The 9,971-nt window shown below is 36.4% G+C and overlaps 2 protein-coding genes and 1 long non-coding RNA gene across 3 annotated transcripts; 2 read left to right on the top strand and 1 right to left on the bottom strand.

Moving 5' to 3' along the window:
- The first annotated feature begins 1,561 nt into the window (after positions 1–1,561).
- lsn (vacuolar-sorting protein SNF8) lies at positions 1,562–2,651 on the top strand. The gene has a single exon (XM_018458375.1). It carries the CDS (start codon positions 1,888–1,890, stop codon positions 2,641–2,643), a length of 756 nt encoding a protein of 251 aa, XP_018313877.1. The 5' UTR covers positions 1,562–1,887; the 3' UTR covers positions 2,644–2,651.
- Positions 2,652–2,761: 110 nt separating this feature from the next.
- LOC108729312 (intracellular protein transport protein USO1) lies at positions 2,762–6,014 on the bottom strand. The gene is made up of 7 exons (XM_018458374.1): positions 5,825–6,014; positions 5,672–5,747; positions 4,671–5,154; positions 3,583–4,594; positions 3,163–3,291; positions 2,927–3,085; positions 2,762–2,843 (listed from the first exon to the last, which is right to left on the bottom strand). The coding sequence occupies exons 1-7, from the start codon at positions 5,872–5,874 to the stop codon at positions 2,816–2,818; spliced, it is 1,938 nt and encodes a 645-aa protein (XP_018313876.1). The 5' UTR covers positions 5,875–6,014; the 3' UTR covers positions 2,762–2,815.
- A 2,341-nt stretch (positions 6,015–8,355) lies between these two features.
- Positions 8,356–9,462, top strand: LOC108729311 (uncharacterized). The gene is made up of 3 exons (XR_001936921.1): positions 8,356–8,494; positions 8,905–8,974; positions 9,388–9,462. It is a non-coding gene; the product is annotated as an uncharacterized lncRNA (long non-coding RNA).
- Positions 9,463–9,971: the final 509 nt, after the last annotated feature.

Raw genomic sequence — 9,971 nt, 5'->3', positions numbered from 1 at the left:
GCAAAGCTGCTTTCTCTGCTGAACGCAGCCAATGGAGCCTCCGAGAGTTTCGGGACCCAGAAAACTGACGTCATCTATCATTTTTGCTGCTCAAAGATGTAGGCAAACAAAAACAAATGTTTTCTTAACTCATCCGCACTCACTATTTTATCATCAATATAAAAAAAGTGCAGGAAAAAGGTACAGCTAAAGGTACAGAAAGTGTACATGTGAGAAGAACAGAGTCAATGGGCGCGTTCAAGTTGACAAAGGCTACGTTTACACCGTGCGCTTAGTCCGCGACCTATACGATAAGTGTCTTTGTTTGACCTACAAGATAAACAAGGACATCTATTGTATAGGCCGCGGCCTAAATGTACGGTAAACGTAGCCAAAGCGGCTCGCCAAGCAAATGAACATAATTGGTTGTTACTTATTGATCCAACCAATCATATTCAATCGCTCGGTAAACATGCCTAGCCGTTTTGTCTTCTTGAACTCGCCCAATGGCTGCATTCAGCGGACTCAGCAGTGATCGCTCGCTGCTATTGATGTATTCTTCTAGATCTAAAATTTTGATTGGATGAGCTAAAAGAATACACCAATAACAGCGAGCGCCCACTTAACTGTTGAATCCGCTGAATGCGCCCATTAGATGCGTTCGGGGAACGCGGCAACGCTTACTGCGCAGTGAAAGTTGTCACACTAACCAATAATTCTATTGGCTCCTGTACACTGGACGCGGAAATGCTTATCGCTCGTCAAAATGCGACGCGGTAACCAATGAACATGTCAGGAGCTGTAAGTTTATTGGCTACCGTGTCGTATTTTGCCGCGCGGTAAGCGTTTCCGCGTCCAGTGTGCAGCAGCCATAAGACGCTACGACCGCTACGATTTCTATTGTAGATCTCACATAAAGGTGCCACAATAAAAGGAATATGGAATTAGGAATAAGGAATAACGATTCCAACCTATCAGAAACCGTGTATGCCGATGTATCCAATATCTGATAGGTTGAAATCTTTATTCCTTATTCCTAATTCCTTATTCCTTCTATTGTGGCTTTACCCTAACTCTCTCCTGATTGGAGAGTTATGCGAACGTCACGCCACCTCCGTGCTTGCGGTCCCGGCTGTGGCGGGACTGGCGGGAAACACGAACGAGTTTCTTGGCGGCGTTCATTCTGAACACGCGTGTTAATTCTCGGTTGTATTAATAAAGTGCGTTCTCAGTGTTCCCAGCTTACTGCTCGATGCCGTTTTCTCCAGGTATATCCTGTTATCGCCAACTGCATTAAGTTCTCCTCGACGTCCGTGTCCGTCGTTGAACCGGACTATTCGACGGTTATTTCCCGATTTCTTCCTGGCAAACTTTCCACGGTTCCGTAACCTAGATCGTCCCTGTCTTACAGGCCTTGCAGCCAGTTATTTTTCAGAAGTGGAATATTCACTTCTTTGGATATTCTTTGCTTTTTCTTTTCCGAGCTAATAAGTTTCGTCGTTCGTTTCATGCTGGCACGTGCCGCGCCAAGCCTCGTGAACATCATCTGTCATTACGGCTCGTTCCCGCGATCATCGCGTCGCGTTTCGCGCCTACCCAATCATGCTACTCAGTAGCATCGTGTTCAGATCGGGCTCGAATCTGATCGTGTTCTCGCGTTGCGTTACAACACTCAACAAGTGGAAGACATGTGCGTATTCCGCCACATTGGCTCGTTCGTGCGTTTGTGGTTAGTTATTTTATAGTGTCGCACGATGGATCCACCGTCGTTCACTCGCGAATATTAGAGAGAGAGACATGCTCGACATTTTGAAAGCAAAGCTCGCCATGTGTAACCTGTCTTATACAACGAAATCAGTATCGAGGAGCCGAATTTGAGTTTGACAATCGGAGAAACGTCAGGAAAAGATGAGACGAAAGGCGGGAATAGGTGCGATACAAAAGCAGAAGCTGGAGCAGGAAAAGTATCGGGACAAGGGCACGGAAATCCAGGAAAACCAATTCGAGCAAATGACCAAGCACATGGAGACGTTTCGCGTGAATCTCGAGGAGTTCGCTTCAAAGTACAAGAATGAGATCAAGAAGAACGCATATTTCCGACGTCAGTTCACGGAGATGTGCGCCTCGATTGGCGTGGACCCTTTGGCATCTGGCAAAGGTTTCTGGTCGGTGCTGGGTATCGGCGACTTTTACTACGAGCTGGCTGTCCAAATCGTTGAGGTCTGCATGGCAACGAACTACAAGAACGGTGGTCTGATATCGCTAGACGAGCTGAGAACGCGTTTGATTCAGGCCAGAGGACGTAGAAAGGAGCATCAGGAGATCACCAACGAAGATCTGCTAGCTGCTGCAAAGAAGTTGAGAATATTTGGGAATGGCTTCTCCGTAGTTCCCATTGGCAGGGGAAAGCACTTGGTGCAGTCGATACCTGGTGAACTCAGCATGGACCATACTGCAGTATTGAGTCAAGCTAGCTTGTCCACAAACGCCTATGTCTCCAAGTCTATTCTGTGTAAAGAATTGAGATGGGAGGAGGACAGAGCACAAAAGGCTTTAGATCACATGATGAAAGAAGGACTAGCCTGGCTGGATAAGCAAGCGAAAGATGAGACGTTGTATTGGTTTCCTAGTTTATTCACAGCTTGCATTGTTTCCAAAGAATGAACTCGGTGTTATAACAATATCAGTGTTATCAAATAGGAAATAATTTAAAGAAAGAATTAACGTTGCTTGTTAAGGTTTGTATCTCTTTGGTCCATAAAGCCAATCGCTCTGTAATATTTACAGTATCTGAGATGTGTTGCGATCGTTTTATACTTATAAGTATAGGACATTGTCACCTAGTCTCGGATCCTTGTATATAACTAAAATCATAAAAGAAAGAAATATAAGTAAAAAGAAGATGCCATTTTGAAACGACTCAATTTCTCTAAGATTTTATACAAACCTTGGTTGAATAGTATCTGTTTTAAATTGAGTAAATTGCTGTTTGCAAAGTGCTTTGTGTAGTTCGGCATTCTCTTTCCGTAATGAACTAATTTTCCCACGTAATTCTTTAGACTTTACTTGAAATTGTGCTGTCAAAGATTTTGCTTCATCTCTCCATCTTAAAATCAAATCAAATCAAATTTTGATCATTTAGCCAGATTTTAGATAGTGACACATTTAAACAGATTTTTTTACCTTCTGCTTAATTTTTGATGAATTGTTACATGCTGCGTCATCTCTCTTATTTTCTTGTCAAAATGTTCTTGTTGTTTATTCAATTGCTCAGTTAATAGAGACTGCCAATTGAAATCCATATTTTCAAATCTGGAAAACATAGACAAGTATCCAAAGTGAAAGTTATTTATTTTATGTAAGTACAGCTTTGGCCATATGTATAAATTTATTGCATTTTCTTGAAAAAGGTGACAATAAAAGTCAAAGAAGAATTAACAAAATATTAATTATTTACAAAAATCATATTTTTTAATAAAACTTTTAAAATTTTTATTTTTCGTTAAATATAAAACGTTTACGTCAATTTGTGGAGGTGCCTTATACTTTGACCAAGGCTGTATAACATATATGTATTAAAATGTATATAATAAAATTATTTACCTTATATCCAAAGTATGTTTGCTTGTATCTGCTCTATGTTGCGAGACTTGCATAGGAGAAATATTAATGCCTGATTTATCCTCTGTTACGTAATTCTCTTTCAAAAGATTTGCTTCTAATTCACGGATCTTAGTTTCCAATGAGTATCGCTCGTAATCTCTCTTATGTATCTCGCGGTCGAAAGTCGATTGTAGCGATTTTAATTTTGTCGCCAGGGATTCCTTATCATCTGTAGCTTTGACTAATTGGCCTTCCAAATTAACATAGCGATCGATCGCGTCCTTCGTCCTTTCATCGGCCAACTTAATGCGATCTCGTATATCCACAGAGTTCTGTTGTTGAAGTTGCTTTAGTTTCTCATTCGAAGTTACTAATTTCTCTTCCAAACTAACAATCTTTTCTCGTAGCTGCTGCATCTCTAAATTATATTGTCTCTTGCATATTTCGTTACAAGCCTCCAACTTGGAGTCCGTCTGTTTCAATGCTTGTTCGAAGGTCAGAATCTTTGCAGCCGATTTTTCCAATAAATCCTCAGAATCTCGACGCATCTTCTCTAATTCCTCCTCTGCCAATCTACTCTCTTTTTGCGATCGATTCAATTGCGTCACCTTATCACGCAATTCTACTTTCAGCTGTTTGATCTCTGACAAATATTGCTTCACGTTGTGCTCATGAGCATCTTTCAATCTAGCAATCTCTTCTCGCATCTTAACGGCGTGTTCCTCAGCAATGGAGGTCAATCGAGTTTCCAACCTGGCGTTCTGTTCTGCAATTTGAGCCTCTCTTTGAAGTACGAAGTCCCTCTCTTTTACAGCAGATTCTACTAGATCAAGGGCTTCGGCCATCTTGCACTTTGTTTCTTCGTACTTCGCCATAATATTACTGACATCTCTTCTACTCTCGTTCAGTCTCTTCTCTAAATCTGACTTTAAATGATTTATGATCCGTATCTCTGCTTTCACGGCAGATAATTCTTCTGTTAACGATTGTATCTTCTGCTGACTATTCCTGTCTTTTAAATAAAATTACTGACATACTATCTCTCTCTTTTATACCTCGAATTAAATTAAACTACATAAATCACCGACCTTTCTGTTGAGAGTCTTGTTGAAGTTCCTGAAGTCTTGTTGCTATTTCCTGTTTTTCCCGCTTTAGAGCTTCTATCGTCTCTTTATTCGACATCCATGTTGACTGATGCTTTGCAAAATTTTCCTTAGCCTGAAGTAATTTACTCTCTAAAGCTTTTATAGCTTCTGAATATGATTGTCTGATGTTTTTCAATTGCTCTTCATAAAACATGGCATTGCTGTTGTCCACTGGACGAGTTTTTAGTTCTTGCTCTAAAGTGTCCACAGCTTTCATTGACATCTGGTATAATTGGACTGCAAAATCCTTCTCCATTTGTAGTGCTGCAATATGCTCTTTCAAATTCATGACCATTTTATTGTGCACATCTTCGTTGCCACATTGCTCTGAGTGAGCATGTGAAATATAATCACGTATGGCATCACTACTATTTTTATTCTCAACGTACAAAGCTTGTAGCTCGGAACGAATGCCGGTTTGTTCCGTCTGTAAAAGATATATGTGTCACATATAGAATTGCTGCTATCCAAGATCCCTATTTTATAACTCTTAACAACAGTATCACATTGTTGCATAACTTTTATATCATATCTTTCTAATCTTATACTTTCTAAAACTTTTAGAATGAATCTTACTTTGAAATCCTACTTTTAAAGATTGAAAATTAAGTCATTATTTTTCAAGATAATTTTCATTCTTTAGAGTAAGCTTCTACTCAACATTTTAGAGAGTATTATATTGCATAATAATGCAACAATACCAACATTGTCGTTAAGAGTTACAGAATAGCAGTGATAAAATACATAAATCAACTATCAGGACATCATGATTTTATCATTTTTATTGTGATAAATAGAGTTATTATGATGTTCTTCTAATATCATATGACTTCTGTATTTTATCTAGGAACGTAATTTATTTAAGAATAGAATACAATTGGAAGAAAAAACATCATATTTATTACCGTTAAACAGACAATCATAATGATAAATAAGAAGCTTACTTTGCATGTTTCCAACTCCCGTTTAAGTTCTTCAACAATGTCATTGTATTCTTGAAGAATAACATGATGATGTTCTCTAGAATATAAAAGAAATAGTTATCTTTTATCTAATACCAAAACCATACACTCAAGATTTCCTAACCTCACACTTACCCGCATTTCAGCGCTTTGTACTCCGAATCGAACTTTTTTGTTTCAAACATTTTTTTTTTTTAATTTATTAATTTACAAAAGGCAAATCAGTTATCATTAAAAAATTTTATCGATATCTAAATTCTTATTTTCATTCAATTGAATCAATAACTATCCGTAACATGGGTGTATAAACACAACACACTACATAATTGATTTGACGTGACACGCAACGTATATCATACGTACATTGCGTATATATATTGATGTGTATATTTTTGGCGATAAAAATCCTCAAAATACCAACATTTGATGATATAGAAAATATTGATTAGTATATTTTTTATCAATAATTATCTACGACGATATATCGATAATTTACGTTATAAATTCATGATAAAGTGGTCTGTTCTGTTCAGCTGAATTAAAGGTGCCTTTTCATGCTGACGTTTGACACTTATTTTCGGCGTAACGTGATAGAAATTGACGAATGTCAAGCGTCAATTTTGATTACGTGACCTATTTTGACGTCGAAAATGAGCATCGAGCGTCAGCATGAAAGGTATCTTTATGCATTCGTTTATTTTTTCTCTTTTTTCCTCTGCATTAGAAAGAAAAGGAGGAATGATGAACAGTGTAAGAAACTAAGAAGTGAACTTGAAAAGAATAGATCAAATACGTGTTTCGTAATACAATTGTGATATGAAGATCATTTAATATACAAATTATTTTTTTAATAATATATATGTATATCTCGGAATTTTGTATTTTCAAAATATATCATATGAACGAATTTATAGCGTTTTTCCACTGGAAAAACTATATAGCGTACACTGAGAATACAATTAATTGAGTGTAAATCAATTCACATGTTTTCATTGTTAATAAATAATTTAGCTCTTTTAATTATATCTCTTTGTTGTCTTAATAATCTCGTAACTTAAAAAATATTAAATTATTTATTAACACCGAAACTATGTAAACCGATTTGCACTTAATTGTATCAGTGTTGCACTTAATTTTTCCGATGGAAAATGATAGATGCGTTCGCTTTGGCGCTTTGCATTTGTAAGCATCATCTGTTCTTGTTTAATATTCGATAATCAACAAGGATGAAATAATGCTTACAGTGTGTGAACGGGATAAATGAATACACCCGATATGAGCGTTTGCAATTGAATAATCGCATCCCTGTCAAAGTATATATTGCATTTTCATGGTCACTTATGCGAGGTCTAAAATAGAAGTCGTAGTGGTCGTAGGGTCTTAAGTCGTAGAAAATTGACCAATCACAGTTGATTATTCTTCTCATATTCGACTGCTACGACTTCTATTGTAGACCCTGCATTAAACTGACTATTTCAGCGACAAAAGCATCACGTGGTCAAAATTGCCAAATATCAACATCAATTTTGATCATGCGATCCTTTTTATCGCTGAAATGACCAACTTGAGCGGTACGTGAAAATGTACCTTAAGGAGTTAGTTTGACTCGCGTCGTACACGTTGTATTGGATAAAGTTGCCGCTATTTTCGAACTCTCTCGTCATCCGTTGTCGAAGTTAGCTAGTAGTACGGGGTGGATTGATCTCGAGCCGAGTAACGTCGCGACGCATTTAATCATTTAATCGGTAAGCGTAATCGTCATTTACTCGTATTTATTAGCATTTTATAGTATAGGCGGCTGGTGAAGCGCGGTTCTGTTCGTGAAATGGCAAAATTCGATCGTGGCTCTATGTACCGCACGATAATTGTCCCTCGAGATTCATTACATTGTGAACGAGCAGTACCCAAGCAGGACAATAAAGATTGTTCTTTTTAGCTGATCGAACTTCTTGCACAGTTTATCTTTTTTTCTTTTCCTCTTCAACGTGGAAAGAAACTCTCTAAAACTTTTAGAGCGAGTGTCACTCTGAAAAGTAAATTCTCACTCTTAAAGATTGAAAATTGAATTTTTTCAAGAATCTAAATTTTTACTCTTTAGAATGAGATTCCACTCCAAAGAATTTAGACAGAAAAAAGGAAAAATAAACAATGCAAGAAGCTCAGTTAAAAAGAACAGGCCTCAGGTTACGATAACATGAAAATTAAAATGAAACATGACTGATAGAAAAGTGACTTTCAATAATTACTTTTGAGCCATTTTGACATTCTTTTGACGTCATTATTACTTTTTATTCTGCTATTGGGTAAAACAAACGATCATTATACTTTCGGATATTGCATTCCGCAGAGGATATCCACTTTTGATTTTGATTCAGTCATGTTGTAATAAATGAGATAATAATAGCTACGAAATCTTTTATTTACTATTTAGAGAAATTTATTACATAAGCGGTGAAAACGCGCAAGAGGGATGATAGTCGCCGTTGACGCGTGAAGTTGGCGTTAACGCGTGAAGTTACTCGCGCGATTTGTGTAGTTGATTCGCCATTTTGGACTCCTTCCCGTCGCGTTAATAATACACGAGCTGCGAGCATCTATTCAATTCCTTCGTTTTTTTCGCGGTATTCCAAAATGTGCCTCACGTAAGACCAATATCAGGAGTGTGGTTATTATAGTATAATGATTAATGCGAGCGTATTCGTAATCGGTCCCGTTTTTGCGAGCAGGTTGTGTAAGCTAATGAATGGCGACGCGAGAGAAGTAGGAGACCTGGGAAGCATCGGACGATAGCGGAAAGGTGGATAGGTAATTACTATTGCTTATTACTTAGAATTGAATAATCGTTTATTTATGTAATGATGGCATTTTGTGTGCCATTTCATATTTTATAAATTGTAAAAAAATGCGTATGAAGTAGTTTGGATTTTTTAAGACTTTAAATATTTAATAAAATATTTATAATATTTAATATCTTTTCGTTAACAATAATTAATACTTAGTGTAACATTATGACTGAATTGTTCTACTTTTTAATAAATTTCAGCTTATTCATTCTCGTTTTCATTTTCATTCTCTCTCTCTCTCTCTCTCTCTTGCTCTTTCTTATATCCATTAGATAAATTAGTATCCACATAGTTCACCCGAAGGTGGAACAATCAGCCCTGTGTGATTTATAATCAAATATTCATAGAATTTGATAATTTATTTGCTCTCAGGTTGTACGAGCCAGTTAACAGGGTGACGAGAAAAGAGAAGGCTTGAGAAGCATCGGACGACAGCGTAAAGGTGAACATGTTATTAGAATTTATTTATTGCTTGTCACCAGAATTAAATCGTTTATCTGTGCGACAATCAAATTCTATGCGTCATTTTATATTTTATATAGATCGTAAAAAAAAAGTCTATAAAGTAGTTTGCATTTTTCAAGACTTTAAATATTTAATAAAATATTTATAATGTTTAATATCTTTTCGTTAACAATAATTAATGTTTAATATAACATTATGGCTGGGGTATTTCATCTTTCGATAAATTTTAGTTTACTCACTCTTTTGCTCTCACTTTCGTTCTCTCTTTCGCTCTGTCTTATGTTCATTAGATAAATTACCACCATAGTTCATTCGAAGATGGAACAACCGGCTCTATATGATTTACAATCAAATATTATTCATAGAATTTGATAATTTATTTGCTAGCAGGTTGTGCGAGTTAGAATGGCAATGGAAAGACGAAAGAGGAGGAGGAAGCCTGGAAAATATCAGGCGATAGCGAAGAGGTAATTACTTTTATTATAGAAAGAGACAAATGTATATAAATCACGTTGTGAAAAAAGAAAATTTTTTTCATTGTATTAATAGCAAATTTATTAACTTGAAATATTAATATCAAACATATTACTTTTTAAAATGTTCATTACCACATATTAATATTATTTATATAATATATCTCGCATCGTACTTCGAATTTTAAATATAATTTTAAATATAATTTGTCTATTATCATTTCCGAATTAAGATCATACAATAATATGCAACATATACCTTGATCAAAAAGTTCCTGGAATTCATTCAGAAAATTCAAAATACAAGTTTATTCATCAAAAGTGATATTGTCCCCTTCAAAGTATTCCCCATCAACTGCAACGCACTTATGCCAGCGCTTGATCCAGCTTTCGAAAACATTTCTGGAACTCTATTGTCGGTATAGCCATCAGAGCCGTCTTCGATTTTTCCATTATCTCTTAGTAGTGGTTTTTTGACTCGATTGAACAGAAAAAAATCGC

This window comes from Mycetomoellerius zeteki, unplaced genomic scaffold (genome assembly GCF_001594055.1).
Source record: "Mycetomoellerius zeteki isolate Tzet28-1 unplaced genomic scaffold, Tzet1.0 scaffold725, whole genome shotgun sequence".
NCBI lineage: Eukaryota > Metazoa > Arthropoda > Insecta > Hymenoptera > Formicidae > Mycetomoellerius > Mycetomoellerius zeteki.
This window is presented reverse-complemented; position numbering and strand designations above follow the sequence as displayed.